We start from the raw sequence: 23,009 nt of genomic DNA, 5'->3' as shown, positions 1-23,009 counted from the left end.
CCGGGTTCGGTGTCGAAGTCTGGGCAGAAGAAATCGCGGTCGAGGCGGGCTCGCGCCTCGCTCGGCCGCCGGGCAGGGAGCGCGCCGGGGCACGGCCGGCTGCTGAGGCCAAGGGCACCGGACGGGAGCTCTTCCCCCGGTTCGGCAGACCGGGCTTCGGGGCGGCCCGTTGCGGTTCCTCCGTGGGCACCACGGGGGTTTTCCATGCGTGCCCGTTCCCGGTCTCAGACTGAGGGTTTTCTCCAAAGAAGCAAAAACTTTCCTTAGAACCAAACACGATGTGCAGGGAACCCAAAGCGCCGCTGGGAGAGAAGCGCTGTTCTCCCGATAAAACAGTCCCAAGCTCGCGTCTCGTCTCCCGGGCGAGCTCGGGCTCCCGTCCGCGTGCCGGGCAGCACCCCGCTGCGAGGGGGCACGAGGGAGCGAAACAAGGTGGGGCGGCCCCACGGCTCCCCGTGCGGGGTCCTGGGGGCCGGGGGGCCAGGAAACGCGTTTAAAGGGCTGCGCTGGCGGGGAGGAGATGCGGCGGCGGCGAGGCGGGGAGACGAGCGCTTTCATGTGGGAAGCACGAGAGCAGGCGCGGGCAGAGGGTCCGCGCTGGGGACAGAAAGCAGAGCGGTGCCATTATCAGGCAGGAAGTGGCTTTTTATTCGCAGGAAGCTGAATTCGACGGGTATCGGCCCCCCGCGCCAGGGCCGGGGGCGCGTTTTGTGCGCGGCCCGCGGGGAAGCTCCCAGCGCTGCCTTCCGCCCCGTTCCTCCTCCGCCGCCCCGTCCCCGCGGCCCCCGTGCCGTGGCGGGCCCCGCCGGACCCGTGTGCGCGCGTGGGGCGGCCGGGAGGGTTGGCAGCATGGGGGGAGCTGCCGGCCCCGTTTCGGGAGGCCCCCAGGACTCCCGAGCTCCGGGCGGGCAGGACCTGGGCGCGAGGAGCCCCTCGGGTTTTGGCCCTTTTCACACCGTGGGCAGCCGAGGCCCCAGGCCGGCGGAGCGGGCCGAGACGGGAGCAAGCAGGGCCGGGCCGGGGGCCCTGCTGGCGCCGGGAGCGAGGGGCGCGGGCGGCACGGCGGGCCGGGAGGGCGGCCCGGGCGGGAGGGCCCGAGGCAGTGGCGGCAGCGGCGGCAGGTGCGCGGGGCCGGCCGCCGCAGCCCCCTCCTCCCGCCCGGCCGGCGCAGATGCGCCGAGGCGCAGGGTCCCGGGCTGTCCCGCGCCGGGCCCCCCCGCCGCCCGCGCCGCCCCAGCCTCCCCCTGCACTGACAGCTGGTATCTAATTACTGTGTGAGAATGAAAAGTCAGGCTGTCCCAGCTCGGGGGAGCGCGGATTAACGTCTCCTGCAGAATACACTTCCTCTGCCGGGTTACCATGGTTACCCTCATTACCTGCCTGACGAAGAGGCGCTGGTGGTTCCAGCAGGGCTTTTAAACCCGGGCCTGGGGAGGGTCGCGGGGGGAGGCCGGGGCGCCGGGGGGAGAAGGGGAGGGGGCTCCTCGGCTTTCCCCCGCCACCTTATTGCCGAGGGGAGGCCGGGTCGCCGCCCGCCGCCAGCTCGGCAGATGTCACCCCGGCAGCCTCTGTATTCTGTCAACAGCCATTAGCGCTCGCGGCGAGGGACAAGGGGCGGCGGGCGGCCCGCGCGGGCGGCGTGGGCACCAGGCCCGGCAGCCGCCGCCGGGGCTGCGCGGGAGGGCGGGCGGCGGGGGCAGAGAGGAAGGAGACATGATGCGGTTATCAGAGCAGGGCCGGGCCCCAGCGGGACGCAGCCCTGCGTGGGCCGGGTGGTTGCCGCCGGCCCAGCCCGGCCCCGCTGCCCCGGCCGGCACGGACAGGCCATCGTGGGCTTCCCGGCCCTTCCCGGCTCTGCCCTTCCCCGTGCCGGGCCCGGGAAGCGCGGCGGCTCCCTGAGGGAGGAAGCGGGCCGGGCCGCAAGGGAAGGGGGCCGCGAGGGAGGGCGCGGGCCCCAGGAAGCGCGGTGGCGGCGGCGGCTCTGCGAGGGGGGAGAGGGGAGGCAGAGCCCAGGCGGGCCCCGCGCGGGGGAAGGCGGCGGCGGCGGCCGCGGCTCGGCGAGCCGGGGGAGCGCAGGCCCCGGGGGACAGCGGAGGAGCGTGTCCCCGGAGACGAGAGCACACAGGGCCTGTAGCTAGGAGCGCGAGGACGGCGAGGCGGCGAAGGCTGGGGAGAACAAAGATGTCGGGGCAGGGCCGTGGCGCAGAGCAGGGTGAGAACTGCCAGCCCCGAGATCTGATTCTGCGTCTTGCAGCGGGGCTTTCTGCGCTCTCGCCTCGTCCCAGGGTGCCCAGCTTCACGCTCATGCGTTGTTCCTCGCCCCAGACGGCTGTCACCGCCGGTTGCTCTCCCCGCGCCGTCCTCGGCCAGGCTGGCCGCCCCGGCGTGCGCACAGCGATGGCATTGCCCCCGCTCGGGACAGCCACCTCCTGTCCTTGTTTGCTGCTAGAAAGAGCCGCGCTGCCCAAAAGCAGCTAACAACAGCGGTCTGCAGCAGGGAGGCTCCGGGGGAGACCGTCCGGGGCCGGGGGCCGAGGGTGCTGCCGAGGGGCCGGAGAGGGGCGGCAGGAGCCGCGGGATGGGGCAGGGGGATGCGGGGGGCGGAGGAGATGCAGGACGGAGCGAGAGGTTCGGGCCACGCGCGGGGCTGGGAGGCGGCGCAGGAGGCTGCCGGGAGGTCGCCGGTGCTGGAGGGGCTGGAGAAGTGCGAGGAGGCGGCAAGCAAAGCACTGTGCGATAGGAGGAGACTGAGAAAAACAAAGAAAGAGACCGAATGGGAAACGTGGAGAAAAAGAGGCCGAGAGGAGCCGGAGAAGGCTAAAGATAGCTGGGAAGCTGGGAGTGGTTGGGAGAAGGGAGAGGGAAGGGAGCGAGAGCTGCAGGGCAGATGGATGCGGGACAGGCTGGGGACAGGAAGGAGGAGACAGGGCGAGAAAGGGGAGGGAGGCAGGCAAGCTAGCGATGGGCAAGCGTGGAGAAAGACCAAATGCCTGCGAGGAGATGGCAGCCTCTCCCAGGCAAGCTGAAACGGCGCCTGCTTTCCAAATGTGTATTTCAAGGCTGACTTTTGCTCCTAAAATATTTTACACCTTTTGGGAGCAGGCGACTTCCAAAACACCCCCAGCGCCAGAAGGGAGTAAAGAGCATCCCTCATTCTCCTCCTTCTTCTTCCCTACTGAATTTTTATTGCTTTTTAAACCTAATGGTTTTTAAGCCCTTCTGTGATGTTATGGTCTCTGACTCATGCCTTGAATCCTTGTGAGCAACGCTGGACGTGGAGGGAGGAAGGAGAGGGGCGTAGGCCTTCGGAGAGGTAGTCTGTAGTGCGTATGTCCTCTTAAATCCTAGGTCAATATTTGGTTATATTGCCGGTTATAAACCTCCCTAATCCTAGAATCGCAGATTTGATACAGCTTCTTATAGCCAGTGACTTTGCTCCTGCGAGCATCTCGCCTGCTCCCCAGAGCTACGCAGCTGTCCCGGGGAGAGGAGGCAGAGCCTGGCAGGGCTGGAGAGCTGCGAGCAGCTGGGGACGGTGACTCGGAGAGTGGGCTGATGGGGGGCAGCTCCTGCCTCCCGCAGCCAGAGGCGATGGAGAAGAAGGCAGTGCTGAACGAGCAGAGAGGCCGTAGCGATAGCCAGTCCTGGAGGCTGTTGCCTTAGCTGCAGTCCTTCTAAAAGCAAGGAAGAAGTGGGAAACCACTGGCAGTGCAAGGAAGGGGGTATTAGCGAGTTGGTTGGGATAGCCCTGGAAATAGTGGTTTGCATATGGCGTTGGTTACAAGCTTAATTTTGAGGGCTTTGCTTGCATCTGGCTGTGCTTTTCTCATGATGCATTTTCCTTTGTCCTGCTTCCGTAATTATCCTCATTTCAACCCTGCCCTGAGGATTATTGGTCAGTAGGAAGCCTCCTAATGCCCACTCCTCCTTGGCAGGGGAATACCGTGCCCTGGAATCAAGTGAAACTCCCCAAACAGTGACAGGAGGAATTAGATCTATATTCCTCAAGAACTTTCCCTCAGGCAAAGTTTCCCGGCTGCCACCGCCTCATCGCTGCCCTGATGCCCCGTGTGCTCTTGCTCAATATTCTCTTTGCTGCAGCCACCTTTGCATGCGGCTCAGGGCTCCCTGGGGAGGTGGTTTGCCTCCGTGCCCGCATCCCGGGTGTGCACACCTATCCGTCCCGCTGCAGTCAGCGTCCGAGTATAGACAGTCTCTATTCTGAAACTGGGCTAAGGAGCCATCTTTAACAGGCAGCGTTTTACATCAAAACACTGCTTCCCAAAACCCTGGGTAGTCTTTAGCAGAAGGCCATCCATCTATGTGACTGATTTTGAGTGTCCCTGGACTGGTGACTTAAGAGCAGCATTTATTCCAGCTATATAGTATATGAGTATATACACAGCCCAATTACCAATAACAATAACAACAGCAAAGTTTAGGAGACGGAGTATTTACTTTGCGCGCAGACCTCTGCCTGCATTCACAGATGTGTGAACGCACGTGAAGGAGGCAGTTTGTGCAGGTTGCCACGCAGCAGCGTTGTGTGTACAGCCAGGACTGCATTCATGCTTATCTTTTTGGAAAGTAGGCCTTGAAGGGAGGTGTCGTGTGTATATATATATTTATATATATATTTATATATAGATACACCTGTCTGTGCAACAATGGCATTTTTTTCAAGGAATGAGCTAAGTGACCTCCCCGGAAACCTGGCCCTTGCTTGGTACCCCGCTGCCTTTAGCCGCGGCGGTGACTGTCTCCCGTTAGCACTCCCTGTTCTGGTGCTCTGTGCAGGAGCGACATTAGCAGCTGCCGGGTACCAAAGGATGCCTCCTCTTCTCTTGGCATGCCCTGCCAGTGTGAGCTGACACCATTCCTGCCAGTCAGATAAGAGGAACGCTCCTCACCACACTTCCCACTCCCACCAGTCTGTCACCACTGCCGGGTGGCAGAATTACAGCCTCCTGCTCCCCGGCACATCCGAACACAAAGAGCCGTGCCGCCGCCGCTGGGCTCGGCCGCCCCGTGTGCCGCGAGAGGGAGGCGCCTTGGGAAGGTCGGCGCAGGGAAGGAGAGCCGGCGGCCGGGTTCCTGTAGGGCCTTAGCCTGGCAGTGCTGCAAAATCCTGCCCCGCTAATTGGTGCGAGCCTGCGGGGACCGCATCCAGCCCGCGCCCCGCACACGCACACGCACCTCGCCGGGGCTCCCAGGGTGGTTCAGCATCATGTGCAGGCCCACCGAGTTTCCTCTGCTTATTCCCAGCCTAGTGAGATCATTCCAAATTACGAAAATTGAATTTCTCAATTGGTTAAGACTCCGCTCTTCCCTTGTTTTTGTTCCTGGCCCAGTTTCACTGGCAGCTTTAGCAGCAGAACAGCAGCAGCCGCCACTGCCCTGGCTACAGCAGGAGCCTCCCTGGAGCACTGGTTAATTTATCCCCCCCATCCTACGTGCTCCAGGCAGTTCAGGGCTGGAACATCGCGCCTGTGCCCCCTCCAACCGCACTAGCCCCAGGCCGCTCTCATCACCCCTGTCACCCAGCACTGATACTAACTCGACTTGCCTGCACTGTTGTAGGGGGCAGATGGACTGTCGGAGCCTGAGGGCATCTCTCTGAAACGCGTTGCTGTGGTGGAAGATTTCTTTGACATCATATACTCAATGCATGTGGAGAGCTCATCCGAGCCGGGCAAAGCACCCAAACATGCCGGGCAGAAGAAAACCTACCGAGCGGTGAGAGTCCTTCTCGTGTTCCCCGGACGGCCAGGGCGCGGGGCGCGGGGGGAGAGGCCCCAGGCTGGGCCCTGGCCGGGGCTCCCCGGGGCCGCCCGGGTGGCCGGCGGTGCCGCTGGCGGGAGCAGGGGCTGAAGGCGGTGGCCAGCCTGCGCGGAGGCGTGAGAAGGGCTGTTTAAAGGCACAGCAGCTGGGCTCGGAGACAGGAAACAAGGTCGCAGCAGCGCTGCAACAGTGCGGCTCCTTGGGAAAGACCAAATGAATCATGCAGAGACAACTGTACATGTCTGGGAAAAAAAGAGAAAAGCGCAGTATTACTGATGTGAGAGGGGATGTTTACCCGGTCCCTTGTGCGCTCTGCTCTGTGCCATCTGCCTCCCTGTCTTCCCCAGCCAGAGGGAAGTGTCTCGCGTGATCCTTGGAGAGCAGGAGCAGCCAGGAACGGGCACGGGGGCACGGCTGGAGCCCTGCCGCTCTCCCCAGCCCCGAGCTGCTGCGGCTCTGGGCGGCTAATCTCAACAGCCCAGGGCTCTGTTTCCTCCTCTACAAAATGGAGGCAGTAGCAGAGCTCAGTCTTGCCAGGTGCCACATGGATGCTGAGAGCCAGCTCTATCCATCCTGAAACCACTCTAGTCAGGTCAGGAATAATTTAGCTTGAAGTGTGCTTCTCCAGGGAGCTTGCTGTTTCTCCTGACTCTGCACAGCACTTTGACGCAAATATTTGGGCTCTACTTCTTTTATAGGAAGAGCTGAATTTACTGTCCAAAACCAAGCTACTCTCTTGAGCCCCACAGCCCTGAGGACTGGGTCGCTTAGAGACAGAAGTGCCTGGCTGGCAGCTTGTGTCTCTGGTGTATGCATCATCTCGGAGAGGTCTGCGCCGGCTGCCCTGGTCTCTGCACTGATGCCTGAGATTATGCAGGGCTTGGTGAGCTGCCGGAGTCCCTCCGGGGGTGGAGTCTTCTCTGCGCTTGTGTCCCTGGCCCCGGCCACGGGCTCTGCGCGCTGGTCGAGTGCCCGAGGCGCAGCCCAGGGCCCTGCAGCCCCCGCACGGGCTGGCGTCCCCGCTGGGGAGCAGAGCTCTGTGCACGTGTCCCATGTCACCACGCTGAGCTGCGTGCGCTCAGCTCGTGCCCCTGCAGCGCAGCGCAGGGCCGGCGGCTTACGGCACACACCGGGTCTCCCTGGCCGGAGGCAGGTGACCTCTTTATAATTAGGGAGGGCAGCTCCACCAGCATGACCACAATTCAGAAACTTTCCGCTCATTTCCCCAGCAGACCACTCTGACCCTCCCCTAATTCCTTCAATTCAGCTCTCTGGAGGACTAATCTGTGCGCTGCACAGCCTCAGGGGAGCAGGCTGGATCCGTCTGTTTTCCCAGGCCTGCTCGCAGCAGTCAGATAGCTTCGTGCTCCACCCCTCCGACTCCCTCTTGAGCTGAGATCATCACATTAGCAGTGAGCATCCCCTCCTGACCTGGCAGGACGCTGACTCTCCGTCCTCTCGCATGCCCCGTCTCCCTGGAACGCATTTGCAGCCGGGTCTGGAAGGTGAAATACTGCATAGCGCAGAGCTCCGGGCGAGCATGGCCTTAGTGCACAAAGGGATTCTGCTGGATGGTCAACTCCAGAAGATTCAGTGTGCCCTGCTGTTTTCCCTCTCTCTTTCTCCACCACTTCTGATTAGAGAGGCACTGGAGAGTTTGCCCTTGTCCATGACCTCCAGAGGGAGGCAATCAGAAAGGGAATTTGGATGGGAGATAACTCATCAAGGAAGCTGTCTGCTCTGCAGAGCATCAAATCAGCTGAGAAATAACAACTGTATCACTAAAATTAGCTGAACATTTGCAGCAGACACTGTGGGCCTGCTAGAGCAAGAGAGAGGGGGAAGCTGGTCTCAGTCCTGCAGGCAATGCGAAGGGGCAGTGCTCTGCACACCCAGAGTATCGCGTTTGCTGCCAGCAATTTTCAGGCCCTTGAATTTCAGTGCTTCTGTGGGGAATTCCTAATGCTTGAGCATGGATAAATATCTCACAGATGCCTTGAGAGGCAAGGGCTGAGCTGAGCAGCCCCTAAGTCACAACCGAGCTAGATGGGGCTGTGTCTAAGTAGAAGGAAAATCCCGTGAGGACCAGGCACTGCATCCTCCATTTGAATTGCTGGGACGAGGTCCCTGTCTGAACTTTCTACCCAGCTGACATTAGCACACATGTAAAATTGGGACTATGCTGCCGCTCAGTGGAGATAAACGTCTCTTCGTTCCATGACAATTTTTGCTCGCAGAGCTCTGTTTTAGCCATTATCAAGGAAGCCCTCTGCCCTTTGCCCCATCAGACTTCTATAACATTTTTTTCCTTCTTTTTAACAAGCTTAAGCTCGACTCTTCTGCCTCTCCTGTGGGATAGAAAAATGCTTGGAATTTATGTTGTTTTAAATTATTACTGGTGTTAATAAAATTAGGTGGCAAGATTATGTCCGCTGGTCAGAGAAGAGGGGATCGGGTCTTTCTGGGCTGCCTGCCTGGTTCTGGCCCAGCCACTGGGCAGCTGCTCTCAAAGGTTTCTGGTTGCAGCCCTGCTTCCAGTTATGAGCCCCACTTCTGCTGGGCTCGCAGCCCTGAAGCCTGGCACAAACAATTGAATTTCTGTCTGCTTTATGACCCCACTTGTAAGTGCTGTGACCCCTATTGGGGTCATGGCCCTTGGTTTGGGAGCCGTTGCGCTAGGACAAGTCACTTAGACCAAACAGGATGGGTGATTAGCCATAGGAACCAACTCCCCAAGTAAGGGTAGACTCTCCACCTCTTAATGTCTTCCAATTAAGACCAGATGTCTTCCTGGAAGATGTTTTAGGCAAACCACAAGCTATTGGGCTGCAGGAGAACCTGGGTGAAGTTCCCTGACTTGTACTATACAGAAGGTCAGACTAAATGATTTGCTGGTCCCTTATGGCTTTAAAAAATCTTTACATTAAAATTGCCTCTTCCCTTCTCCAAATATTGTAGACTTGGTTTCCGGAAGTGCTATGAAGTTGCTGCCGACAGGGATTAATCGGAATAGTAGGATTCTGTGGTAGCCAGGTACATTATTCGGATACTTAGGTCTGGATATAGGGCTTAAGTTTAGGCATCCAAGTTTAAAAAAATTATCCTTAGCTTTTCCTCCTCTGTAAAATACAAATAACACTTGCCTATCTCACGAAGGTTCAGGGAGACAATTCATTACTATTTGTAGAAATTCTTACAATTCCCTAGATAAAATATGTCACAGAAATGCAAAGTATTATTAACAATAATTGATTGCCATCGTGGGAAGAAGTGCCCTGCCCTTAGAAAAGATTAATGGATTCTTCAGGTTATTGGCGTGATGGCAAATAACAATGAAAACAGAACTGACGAGACCTCACGTTCTCCTTGGATTCTTGCACATTCATAGCTTCGCTGTTCGCAGGCTTGCTGGGAGGAAGAGGGAGGAGGTGCTGGGAAGCCGTGCCTGCGGGGGAAGTCGAGAGGCCTCGCGCTTTTCATCTGGGTCTCTGTCGCCTCTGTGACTTGCAGTCACCCTCCAAAAAACGTTCCCTCACCAGCAGCTGCTCCAGAGAAGGGGATTCAGGGCACATCCCAGGACTAGGCCTAAAAGGAGCGGCGTGCTTTGCTGGAAGTCACTGCTGCTCTTTCCTGCGCTGAGCAAGGGGAAGCGGGACCGTGCCTGTGGCCTCCCGTGCGCCCTGCCTGGTTCCCCGTTAGGCGCTCTCTCTTCCCCAGGATGTACAGCCGTCTCATTGTCTCCCCAGATCGCGGAAACCTATGCTTTTCTTCCAAGAGAAGCTGTGACCCGGTTCCTGATGAGCTGCACCGAATGCCAGAAGAGGATGCATTTCAATTCCAACGGCCTGGAGCCCAAAGGTAAAGGCACGTGGATTCTCCTAGCAGAGCTGACGAAGCGTTTCGTACCCGAGGGATAGCGCTGGAGAGCTATCAGGATCCTGTCCCGTCAATGAGAGATGGCTTTACCAAACGGTTTTCCTAACCTATGCTAGTTATAATGCACTTCAATAGCAAAGCTGAAATAATTTTTTAAATTTGATTTATTCATCGCTGTTTAAGCAGCCTGTTTTCTCAGCTCAGAGAATGGAAATGGGCTGATTAGTTTAATTTTGCTTCTGAGCAGATAGTTTCACTTCTGGGTGCACCTTCCCCAATACAACATAACAAAGCTTGGGTCAAAAATATTGCAGCTATGGCTGCAATCAACTCATAATTATATGTGGGTGGACTGGGAAAATGTGAGCTGAAGTTTTTCCTTTAAACTATTAATTTTGTAATGAAAGAAACTGAATATGTCTGAATAACTCAAGTTTCTGATAAAGAAGTAATTTGCAGTAATTAATAGACACGCACGACATGATCCTCTTTTGGATAACAGAAAGTGTGGGGGTAATCAAAGTTATATTATGTCTGTGTATACAACCAATTATCACGGCAACTGTGGTATTTAGCTCATTATGGTCCTTTTGTAAACTGAACTGATCTGCAGCCCCTAGGGGTTAAAGATATCAACAGTGCATAAAATGGGACCAAGTTTTCTGCTAGAGTAAATGGTTAAAGTTAATGCTCTTTTTTTTTCTGAATTGCAAACTTATTTTCATTATCAAGTGCAAAGCATCAAACCGACTCTGAGAATTTTCCCTCAACAAAAATGCTTCTTTAAAAATATATAAACAAATTGCAGAAAGTTAGAATATTGCAGAACTGTTACGGCAGAAGAGCAGAATTATCAAGCAGAGAAGCAGAATTAAATTAACAAAGGATCCAACACTAGGAAATTTCTACTATTAAATACCAATTTCCAACTGTGTACTACTAGGAGCAGACCTACAGACAGTCTAGAGGGTTCAGTTAAGTGGATTATGTGTGCCAGTTATCCATAGCTAGTTACTGAAGTGCTTTGTGCTTGGTATATTTTTTTAGAAACTCTCCCAAATAATCAAATAATCATATGTGACATTTATTAGCCTAAGCTCCATTACTGCAGCGCTTTCCCATTCTGCCTGTTAAGGGCCCGATCCCTTTTTCAAATTAGGTCAAGAGAAATTTTGGCCTTTGGCCTCACTGGGAGCAAAACCGACCCTTACACTGACTGCGCCGCATCTGTCACGTGTGACGTTGTCAGCGCTGTGGATGTAACAGTCGATTCGGTGGGTAGGAAGGGCAACGGGGTGAGAGTCAGCCCTACGAGGTTGTCGCCTTTTTGCTCGACCCGAAACACAGCATTTTGCTAATGCCTGGCACCAACAGTCACCCCCCTCGGAGCTCGCAGGGGCGGTGGAATCCCGTTTCAGGAGGCATTTAATGGAAAAGGTTATTTCTCCTGCAGGGACTCCCCTCCTGTCCACGGTCCCCTGGGTCTGCCATGCCTCCCCTGGAAACGTTGCACCCACCTGCGCCCAGATGCAGCTCATAAAACACGAATGTTCTCCCCAGAGTAGTCCCAGCTGTGGAAATCATGATCAGAGCTGAGGTCTGGTTGTCCTGAGCAAAGTGTAAATAAATTTTTTTCATAAAGCTTTCCCCCTTACCAACTCTCTTAAAAATAAACCAAACAGGAAAGGAAAAAAAACCTCACACACAAAAATTCCTGCTTCTTACCCACCAGGAATGGAAAGACAAAAATACCTTTCTGCTCTGAATAGTACATAAATAGTGACTAAGTATCCGTGAAAATGCATAGAGTTCATTAGATGAGGTAACTTTTACTGGGAAAGACTGTCTAATTTCACTAATACATATACAGGAATTTATCTGGAGCAAATCACCTAAAAATATTAGGGTCATATAAGAAATACTTAGCTGTATGCACATGCACACATCATACACACAAACCTATGTAGGTAAAGTGTAACTCAGTAGGATGAAAGATCGTGAATCATTCCCGTCTGTTCCTACTTCTCTTGTCCATTAAACAAATCTCAACACACCTCATTTGTGATCAGAAAAGTCCCTAATTAAACATATCTGACATCAAACCCTGCAGGGCACCAACATAATTCATAAAAGCAAATTATCTTGCTCATTGGAAACTTCGAACAACATTGGACTTCACAGTGATCTCTTTACACTATTATTAAATTAGGACTAATTCCAGTGGAATGATACAAGTGTGGAGTTAGGATTGAAACTGTTTTATTTTAAACCATTCTGCCTGAGTGTTTCATCTGTATTTCCAATATGCGAGGCATGTGATATAGTTAACTTTTTAAAAATGAGGTAAATCATTACAGTAGCCTCCTTTTGCTATGTAGGATGTGGATTGTTCCTGTGGAGTCCCCAAGGCCCTTTAAAACAAAGGTTTTCATTCTCTTCCAGTTAGCTTAAAAATATGTCTTTGGTTTTTTAGGCTCATGTTCTTATCTCCTGCAGTCGCACAAATTCACAGTGAATTTGTTGTTGCTAAAGGGATTATTCTAGATTTGCACCGGGATAGTTTCAGGCAGAACCTAAGTACCAAAGTTCATCTACTTTGTTCTTACCCCCCATCTGAGCACGTAGAGCTTTTTCTGTTGAGCCTCATTCGTTTCTACAGTGCTAAACTATGAAGTGGAAGATGGCAGGAGACCAACCCTAGCGTAAGACCACAGCTCCTCAGAGGTCCGAAGACTCACCCTATTCCCTCCTGTCCTCAAGGAAAGATCAGCCCTGTCTCTGTTATTCTTAGTAAATGCTTCCTCAGACTGTTCTTAAAGACTCTAGTGTGGGTGACCCCAGCCAAGCTGTGGAGGTCCTGTCCTATATATGTCCTGTGTCCTATGACCTGTAGGGTCACTGTCCCTATACTAGAAAGTTCTTCTGCTATCTAATCTGAATCTTTTGCTACATTTGAGCCCATTGCTGCTTGTCCTACCTACCGTGGACGTGGAGCAAAGATTACTCCATTTTTCTTTGCAGCAGTAGTTTTATATAGGTGAAGAGTTGTTCTTTCAGTTTAATAACCTCTTTTTTTGGTTCTTTTTGAATCCTGCTTTTCAGACCTTTCTAGATTCTTGATGTCCCATGCTTACTGCCATATTTTACAGGGAAAGAGATCTCCATGAGAAGCCGCTAGCAACTTTTTGTTATCCTGGAAGTAGGAACCACTGAAGGTCACGCAGGGGCAGCTTGCTTTTCTGGGTGTTGGGAGGGAGGCTGCGCTTCTGTCTTAAGTGGCATGGATTGCTGGTTAAAAGCCACAGCAGCTGAATTTTCATTCATCCTCAACCAAGGTAGCAGAGATAATATGGGGATGATATGCAGATATTCTTTCTTACACTGACACCTTGGCAGGTCACACAGTGCAGATCCTAAGGCTTATCTGTGCTTGAGCTGTTCCATATTGCCGGAATGAGAGATCTTTGGAGAGATGAATGTTTATCATTATTGACTCACTTCCCGTGTATACATCATCAGGAGAGTTAAGAGAGAGATTCCTAGCTTTCTGCATGTAAAAAAATTTGGAAAAACCCAGAAAACAGCTTTGAGGCCCAGCTGAAGATTAATCCTATCCTATTGCTGACATTGCTGTCATAAACTCTCACTCCTTATTAATGAATGATCTTATTAATTTTTCTGAATTTCTAAATTAATTGAGGCCCATTTTAATTTCAGTGAAACAAAGGTAAAAAGATCATGAAGGAATCCTCCTAATATTTATATGTGATTTCTTACAAGTTATGTTAGAAAAGGTAGGCTAGTTGAAGCAAACAAGTTATTTAAGAAAAGCACTAATATGTATTTCTGGCGCTGCAAAGAATACAGTGAGGCAGAGAAAGAACAATCATTTGGACCATCCAGTTCATCCCTCTTTCAGCAGAGGATTCCTCTTGGCATATACGTGTTGTGCTTTGTCCAGATGCTTGTAATCATTCCAGGTGGCAGAGCTTGCATCACGCTCCTGGGGGATTTCAGCTGCACAGATCTTGCTGTCCAGGAGCTCTTTCTGATGTTCAGCCTCAGTCTCCTCAACCTCCGTTCTTAACTTCATCCCCATACACTTCACTTCGAGGTACAGATCAGATCCTGCCAAAGCAGAGAGTGATGCGCACTGCTTGCTACATAGCCCAGCTCCATCCCTGTCCCACTGTGGGATGAGGTTGGCGAGAGACGGCAGACATACAGAAGCAGCCCCAGAGCCTCAGGACAGTAGCAAGAGTTATGTGAACAAGATCTTTTTTCCTGGCAGTCCATGCAACCCTCTTATTTGGGGCAATGAGAAAGGCTGTTACGGCTGTGTGATGATTACACTCACTGCATACATGCAATACACGTACACACTCACTGCGTTTGCATCTTTTTTCCTGCAGCTGGGCTTAGTGATTCCTTGAACACAGAGATATGCTTGGGCATGCAGGAGATGGACACCACTAGGTCAGCCAAGACACAGCAGGTTTCAGAGATGCGAGTGTACTGAGTAGATCTTCCCTTTTATATTCTGTGTTCTCTTCTTTCAGTCAGGGCTTGCTTTGGTGACCAGAAGTTGCAAAATAAGCACTGTGGAGTGCTTTTCAAACTTGCAGTTTGCCATTTCCAGCTCAAGCTCTGGAACAAGTGGAAGTTTCTAACTTCCGTCGTCACTCCGTAGGAAATAGTCTTTTGGAAAAAATCCACCTGGGTATCAACTTGTGTTATTGCATAGACCCCAGTGCAGTCGAAGGCTTCATTGATTCATTAATGTGGCTTAATTCCTTCTGATCTCCCACTGGTTATTTATTTATTTGATCTTTAGGATGGACTGAATTGCTTTTCATTGCATTTGGCAAAGTTGTGGCAATTTTTGTTCGTGGGAGTTTTTTCCTCCTTCACTGCGTAACCAGGCTGTTGGAAGCACTCCTCGCACTGGGATTTTAGCATCTTTTCGTCACAAGACAACATCTTTGCACAGTAGAGTAATGGGTTATTCTGTGTGCTTATTATATAGAGACATAGAAGTGCTCTTAATCTATAGGCCAAAGCATGACAGAGAAGAGATATACAGCCATGAGAAAAGAGAGGAGGAATTTACAAGATTCCTGAGTTTACAAGATTGCTCAAAGCTTTGCACCTTCATACTTGATTGAGCTAATGGCCTGGGTAGCTCTGGCCATCCTTTTCTGTATCCAGAGGCAAGGATGCTTCAGCTGCCTGGGAATGAGTTAGCAGGACCTGAAAAATAAGCATGCTAATTCTATGGGCTTTAACTAGGCTCTTGATGCAGTAGATTTGCAAAAGCTGTCTGATGTTTAGGTCAGTTATAGATAGTATGTTTTTGGTTCAGGTGATTTCTTAATGAGACATGATAGATCTGATATCTTCAGAGGCATGAAGCTTCTTCAGCTTCATCTCTGGGATTTTTTGCTATTCAGCATTTCTGAAAAACAGGTCCATTACGTTTGTGTTATGGGTTTTCTAAGGTGCTGTAAAGCATTTTGTGAGGGGTCTTTTTTAAAGGCACTGTGTCAAAGGTGCCTGTGAAACCAGTGACCCCAGAAAATGCAAGCCAGACAGTGAGATTCAGAGACAGGAACGAAAACCTCCCACCATCAGTTCACCTTCAGCTCCTGGAAATCCTTCTTCCCTGTCCGTCGCTGCTTGGGCTCCCTTTCCCCTGGACTGCCCTGCGTCCCTTCACAGCGTGCCGGGAGGCTGGATTAATTCCCCACACTCGCAGACTCCCGTCCTGAAGGCAGAAAATCTTCCTTTTAGCCAGCGTTCTTCCCTATGGGAAATGGCAGCGCTCCTCTTGACCGCACACACGGCCTGAGCCTGTGAATTCAGTGTTAGCATAAATAATCCTAGCAGTCTTCGTGTCTTACGTGGAGAAGTAGCAGCTCCAGAGTGATGAAGGCAGAGGTGACAAATCATTGAGAACTTAGAAAAACCATTGAGAATTTGCTTTATTGGAACTCTTCTAGTCTGGCCAGCAAAAATGATCTGCAGGAGTGGCCTGACTCTAGAGCGATCTCTAGAGCTCAGTATGATGCATCCAGAGGAATCAACACGAACCACTTCAATTAAAGATTTTAAAAATTAAGTTTGTGTTTTAATGAGGGTGTTAAAAATAATCTTCATCACCAGATAGAGATACTTAATAAGTTGCCTTACTGTTCACTCCTACCTGAGGGAATGCCCAGCAAATTGGCAAGACTTTGCAACACTAAAGCAAGCTGAAAATATATACTCGCTTGTCAAACTCTGCATAAATCCTATTTACACAGAAGTGAATCTGAGACCTTTGGTAACACTTGGTTTCTTCCTCAGTTAGTTACATTTTAGTTTGGTAGACTGAAAAATTGTATTTTATGTGTAGTCTTTTCCACAGGTGACAGTAATGCCTTTTTTTTTTTTTTTTGCAAAACAACATCTGTTCCGTAATTATGTGCTTGGTGGGGTCACGTTCTTATAGGCTCCCTAGCTCAGCAGGCACCAATTGTGTTTAGGGATTTTAAGTGCTTCTAAATACACATATTTAATGATAATGATAATACATCACAGGTTTGTGCTTCCACATCCCCATATCTAAACAGAGTTTTTCTTCTGTTCTTCAGAGAGCGAACCACCTTCCTCTTTGGTTTCTGGGATCATTGACTACAACATGCCTCTCACCTCCACTTATCTGAAGCAAATGAAGCTGCGGGTAATGAATTCACAGGAACAGGTGAGTTGCTGTCCTGGCACAGAGCAGTGCGAGGTGCAAGGCAGGTTTCTGCCCATGCCGAAGGGTGAAGGGAGTGACTGATGTTTGGCATGTCTGATTTGCAGAGGATGCTTTTGGAAATGTTCGGTTTGTGCAGGCAAGTCAGGCTTTACGCAGGTACAGTCGGTGTCGCTGCGTGGAGGTTGGGAGGGCAGAATGCCTCTGGCTCTGGGGCTGCTTTGGAATCAGGTCGATGGAGAGGAGCAGAGGTGTAGTTGATGCAGTTATTGCTTGTAACTGTCTGCATGTTCTTTAGACATATGGTTCTTTGAAGAAATTGTTTTTAAAATAAAGAAGGAATTTGTTTCTTTGCTTCCTCCTAATTGCCTGGGAGCTTTAGCAGATAGGGTCTGAAACCTAGACGTGGTTTCAGTTGCTCAGGGGTTCTCTTAAACTGATCGGCAACTTGACAAAGTTCAGCTGTAGCCACTCTCCGTTCTTGTGTCACGATGGGAGAAGGCTCAGTCGTTTGGTGACAGTATTAGGCCACTGGATTTTAATTTGGGAATGGAGGGGGCAGACTGCCACATGGTTATACCCCGGCTACGGGATTTTTCTGAAGTTCTGCAGCTGCAGAATTAGCTATGGGAACCTCTGTGCACCATGGAAACAGACTATAAAAGGAAAAGTATGTTTTACTTGCTCCCCACAAATCATCACTGAAACCCAGTGCTGGATTTTCTTTCCAGCACACTGAAACCTGAATCTGATCTCATACATTACTGCTAGCCACAAAAATAGGAGAAGCTATGTGTGCATTTTGTAGAGGCGGGAAACACTATTGATAGCTTGAACTGTGAAGTTGCATCCAGTGGATATATTTTTTAATCTAGTGGCGACCTGAAGGGACATTGGTTAGAGAATCCAGTGCTGAGATGTAAAATGCCAGGCGTGGGTTTGCTGTCATGAGCTGAAGAGATAGATATGGATCAATCAATCATTTCAGTAGTAAAACCTTCTTGCCTGAGGACAAAATGACAACTGAAAGTAAATACTTTTGTATTTTGGACTTCTTTTCTTTTGTATATGTCGGATGCTTGAGCGTTTAAGGATTTGTGTACAGTATGTTGTGGGTTTTAAGATGTGAAAAACTGTGATCTGAAAAGTTTTACATTCAGATCTGGGTTCTGATGTAGAACTATGGACAGCTCCGTGGAGACACATCCACTTTTCCCAGATACCTCCTCTGAAAATGGACAGCTTGGTTGGGGAATGGATGGCCCAGTGCTGGGTGCGTGGAATAAATGGATATGGTGCTTCCTGGTATCTGATTGCTGCTTCAAAGACACTTTTGCTTAGATACGATCAAAAGCTAACATTTTCTGACTGCCTTTGGCTTGTGTGAAGTGTTTGCTGGGTCTCGGTGCAACTGCTAGCAGAGAAGTGTTGAGATTACAACTTACCACTATATGTACTTTTCTTCACTGAGGTTAAGGATTTAATGGGCCATGAAGGCTAACCTTCCTTTTCAGTATCTGAGGAGGTTCTTCCAAGTTCAGTTTGAGGCGTACATAAAAGACAACAGGAGAGGTTTTCTATTTACCATTTTCGCCTTTTCTACTGATAGGTCAGTTCCTCTTGGCTCCAAAGCTCAGTTCGAGAGAAGTGTATAGTGAAGCTTAATTAAACTCCTGTATCCAAATTACAGGTAGAAAACTAGACTTGCAGTTTGATCTTATTTTCTTAATGAAAAATACCCTGAAAGCTATAGGACTTAAGTACAGAATCTGAATTTTGAAGCTGGAAGTTCAGGGATGCTTGTTTTGAGAAGTTCGCTTTGGTAATTTGGAGACTTGAGAAGTGCGTAGCCTGAATTTCGTTTTAGGAGTTTGCACTGGATCTATCACTAGCTAGAGAGATATAATGTATTGCTAACAAGGATGCTCTTGCAGCTAACTGAGATTGCAGTAGAAGCATCTGTCATAGGAGAATACAAAAGGGGACCAGCTGAGACAACCAGCAGTTGTTGGTTTAGATCATAAATCAAAGTGCTTGATTTTGTTTCCCTGCCTCTAAAGTTTTCCTTTTGCTGATCTCTCTTTGGTATGTTGCAATGCAGCTTTCTAAGCTTTTCAAGCTGTAGCAGCCAAGGGAAAAAACTATTTGGCAGAAGTAAAATTTGCCCTTCAATGTATTTCTGAAACTCCAGTGAGATTCCTGGAAGCAGAATAACAAAAGATCAGTTCCACTGCTCAGACTTCTGAAGCATGAAAGCCTTCTGTCAGATCTGGCTGTAATGACAGTCTGAAGAGGGTACAGGTGGTTTGAACCCTTGGAGAACATTCAGCGCAGCTTAGGTGCCATCCGTCCTGAGATCCAAGGACGTTCCCTGACTTCCTTTGGGGAGACGACTGCCGAGCTCCTAAAGCAGCTGTGTCTGTACCTGAAGCTCTAGTCTACATGGAGGAAAAGAGGAACGTAGACAGGAATTGTCTGTTCAGCATAGCTCAAAACATGTTCTCTTTCCTATTGCGCATAATAATACCAATAACAAGCTCCAATTTCCTCCACCAAGCATTTCCCTGCTGTTTTTTCCTTTCCTTATATCCTACACTGGAAACATCACGATACCATTCTTTTTTTCCTGGAGGATTCTGGCAGTCTTTGGAGACCACTGACTGTGAAACTCAGGCTGCTGTTCTCCCTCTTCCCAGCAAGAGAATGAGGATACGGAAGTCCTCCAAAGATAGAAATAATTCAGACTTTTGCTACTACTGTAAAAACAAGAAGAAAATATATCCATCTTTTTGATATTTTTTATACCACATAAATATACATTGCATGTTGTTTATACATCGCAGTTAAAAAGAAAAGATACTGGTTCCTTTCTAGTTCAGCTTTACCACCATGCCACCTTGCTGCCTTGCACTACAGCAACATTTGACGGTGTTAATAGAAAGAAATTAAGCAACCGACTTGTGTTCTACTTGGCTTTTGCCAAAAGCAATTATTTGTATGCAGCGGCACCAGGAAGAACTTGCATCACTTGGGGTAACAATGAATGAATTTATGCCAAAGTGGCCTTTTAACTTCATTATCCGGGAAAAAAATGTGCATGTAGCTATAATTTATTAGTGCTGTTAAGCACATCAGTATTAGGGCAACAGTGTCTCCAAAAGGAAGCATAGGCAGAAGAACCTTAGAGAAAGCATTTTATCTGTGCTTAGGGACAAGAAGACAGTAAAGTGAGGAGCTTTTTACATGGTTCTTCATAAAGTGAAGTATTCCTGCAGAACTCACAGAGCTCAGAAAGCAAATCACCATATTATATGAAAGTATTCAGAAGACAAGAGAATCAAATTATTTTCTCACATCAGTGGAGATCAATGTATTTCTTGAAGTCTATACATTTATTCTAGCATGACTAAAAATGACTGTGACCCATGCCACTGAAATTGGGTTCACTAGAACATGCAGAGGCTTCTAGATTATGAGTCTTCTTTCTTTCCAATTTATACCAATTCTCATATATGTGAGAAAAATCAGGCCCCTTACCCTTTCCACCCAGCGCAGAATTAGCCATATTTCAGGGTATCTACTGAGGCATTAAAGTCTCCTCTGAACTTCTGACCTTTTCAATCTAGCAGCAAAAAGGAATGAAAAGAAGATATTTGATGTTTATCTATAATGATCCTTCCACCTCATTTTCAGATGTTAAATATTAGCATTTTTAAATGATTGGGTATTCACGTTTATTGCAGTCATTTTCCAGACAATCTTTTCTGTCTTATTCAGACTCATGCTTGGATTTATTCTTGGTGCCACGCTGTTCGGCACGATTTCCACGGAGGCCTCATGTGCAGCGGCTGGTAGGATGTGAAGATTTTAAAAGAACAAATCCCCGCACCGAAATGCCAAACTGCCTCTCTGCTCCGGAGACGTTGCCGTTGCCTTGGCACATAGAGTCTAGGGCTGCGCAACCAGGTCTAAATGATACAGAAACATTTCCAAAGGTTGCTTCAGTGACTGGTGGCAGAAGGTCACATAATCAGTGAATGGCAGGAGCTGCGGCTGGATGTGGAGTAATACGAGCTTTTCTCCCGTTGCTATGGATTTGCTGCGCTGACTCGTGAGTGGCGGGGAGGGACGGGGCCCGGTCCCGCGCTCGTCGCGCGCCACGCTTCCATCGGTTCAGCGGGAAACGGGAGCGTGTGGCAGCGCACGGAGGTGGAGCAGCTTCCAAAGCAGGAACGCGGTTTCGAGAAATGTTTTGTGCAAAACGAAGGTGTAATCTGGGAGAGGGGGCTTCAGATGCCGTGGATGTCACAGGGAGCTGCCATGGTCCAACGCTGGTCGGGATCAAGCCGCAGCTGCGGGGCTGGGGAGCTCAGGGGTCCCTGCGGCCGGGGAGGCTGGTTGGCAGCACTGAGTCCTCTTCCGTCAGCTCCGCTTTCGCCCTGGTCCACGTGGGCCCGCTCCCCTGGGCGTCTCGGAGAGCTATGCCGTACGGCACGCTCGCTCGTCCTTCTCAGAGCCTTTACGTTCACTGCTGAGCTTGGGATTTCGGTCTCCTCTTTGTGTCTACGCAGTCCAGAAGGCCAGGACCAGACCTAGCCGCGCTGGCAGCCGCTGGGCAGGAGCCGGTACCTGGGTTTAGCTGTTCGAGTCCTTCGTGAAGGAAGAGTTGTAGGTGACAAAACCACGGGGAAGTCGCCGGCCGCCTGGCTCTAGGCAGCCTTGTGATCCCCTTGCTGCCGTTAGCACTGTGTTTACTCAATCGTTAAAAAATAAGTGTTATTTCAGAAGTATTATTTTTTTAACATTGTTCTAAGTGAAATGCTATGAACAGTATGATAAGAAGAAAGGCTGAGTTACACTGAAAGATAGCTGCAAGTTACATATTGTTAAAAGGTACCAATCTAAACCCCAAAAAACCTGAGAGGGAGCCACTTAAGTTCCAAAAGCAAGGAAATTAGGGGAGGAAAGTATATTTTTACCCTAAATAAGCCTTCTTCTAGCCTTTCTTAATGCTGGCCAGCAGACAGGTACATTCTTTAACCAAAGCAATAAAAGCTTTGAATTGAAAACAAGGCATCCTTTCCACGGCCCCAACGTGTGTGGTCGCTTTTTATTTCTGAATGTAACAGCTAGAGTCAGATTAGTTAAAGTCAGTAATTGTCTACAACTAACGATGCCTTGAAATATCTAAATTTGCTTTAGAAAAGAGAGGATAATTCCAACCAGTAATGCATGCACACTTAGAGTTTCGAAAGCACTAGATATCCCAGACGTGGGAAAATTAGAGGAATTGTTGGGGGTGGAAATTAAGACAAAGAGATGTGGGTGAAAACAGGGAGCTCTTTAGGAGGAATCGTGTTGGATTCCACCACCAAGAAAGTAAACACTTTTGGCTAAAAGTTCATCTGCCATTGGCAAATTGAAGGCAGCAGTTAAAAATAGAAAGCCATGAATGGAAACAAGCAGAAAATTTAGGAGAACTAGAGAAGAAACCGCTCTGGCTAGAAGTACTGAGGACGAGAAGAAAGTCCATAGCAAGACCAAAGGAAATCCTGTCGCTGGTATAAGCCATCACTAGCTAGGTGACAGAGTTGTTCGTGGATGTGCAGAGAGGGCAGAGGCATGCAGGGAGTATTGCTGCGCTGTGTTTGGAGGGAAGCAGGATGACGTGTTTGTATCACATGAGGGTGAGAAGCTACTTCCTAGTCCGTTAGTAATTAGAGAGGGTGTTGAACATCTCCAGAATGAAACACCTCTAAATGGACAAGTCAAGGTAACTTCATTGACGTGTCCTCTCCTTGGTTGGAAGATCTTTGTTAGCTGATGTTAATTTTTAATACATTTCGGAGCACTGGAAATACTCGCTGACTGCGCAGCCGTGCACTGCGCTGTGGTAGGGAAGGATTATCGCCGTCTTTCCACGTAGGGACAGGGACAGTGGCAGGAGAAGGGAGGTCGGTTTTAGCTCTGTTCAGTATTGGGAAGACCAAGACCGAGATGCTTCATCCAGGTCTGGAGTCGGAGAGTCGCTCTGCGGTGGGAAACCGGCTGAGTCGGGTCTGCACCACGGGAGCCCCTTCAGAGGGGATTTGATTAGAGGTTGTAACGTAGAGGTTGTTGGTACCTTGAAGTCACTAAAGCAAATTTAATAATAACCGTCAAATAACAAACAAGGAGAACAGTCTGAAGGCCAAACTTAGCAAAGTTCAAACTGGAACTATGGGGCTCACTTTTAGTGCAGGGAGAGCGAATATCCATGGAGACGAGCTCCTAGGGAAGAGGCAGATTCTCCAGCTCTTGTGCTTTGCAGTCCAAATGCCTTAACCTTTCTAAACGATTCGATTTTGCTAAATACAAATTACTGAGTTCAGTGTAGCCGTAACTATTTGAAATACAGAACTGCTCCATGCAACAAAGGTTGCTCGTGCATCTGCATCCGCGAAGCCCTCTAGTGGGGACGCAGCTCGTATTGGCAAAGGTGGTTTTTGCTAATAAATTTAAATTACCTCCCAAATGACAGACGGCCCAGGCAAAAGTACTGGTATAAGTTGCCTGTGCGGAGTGATGGGAGCTGGAGCGGGTTCGGCTGTCGCGACAGCGTTCTTTACGTTTG

At 50.0% G+C, this 23,009-nt stretch overlaps 1 protein-coding gene across 1 annotated transcript in view; it reads left to right on the top strand.

Moving 5' to 3' along the window:
* Positions 1 to 23,009, top strand: part of NOL4L (nucleolar protein 4 like) — a 68,012-nt gene that overhangs the window by 11,523 nt on the left and 33,480 nt on the right. The window contains exons 2-4 of the mRNA XM_064521720.1: positions 5,581 to 5,736; positions 9,528 to 9,639; positions 16,290 to 16,399. Of these exons, the coding sequence (XP_064377790.1) occupies positions 5,581 to 5,736; positions 9,528 to 9,639; positions 16,290 to 16,399 (378 nt within the window). The remainder of the gene's footprint in view (positions 1 to 5,580; positions 5,737 to 9,527; positions 9,640 to 16,289; positions 16,400 to 23,009) is intronic.

Source organism: Dromaius novaehollandiae, chromosome 16, assembly GCF_036370855.1.
Source record: "Dromaius novaehollandiae isolate bDroNov1 chromosome 16, bDroNov1.hap1, whole genome shotgun sequence".
In the NCBI taxonomy this organism is placed as follows: domain Eukaryota; kingdom Metazoa; phylum Chordata; class Aves; order Casuariiformes; family Dromaiidae; genus Dromaius; species Dromaius novaehollandiae.
This window is presented reverse-complemented; position numbering and strand designations above follow the sequence as displayed.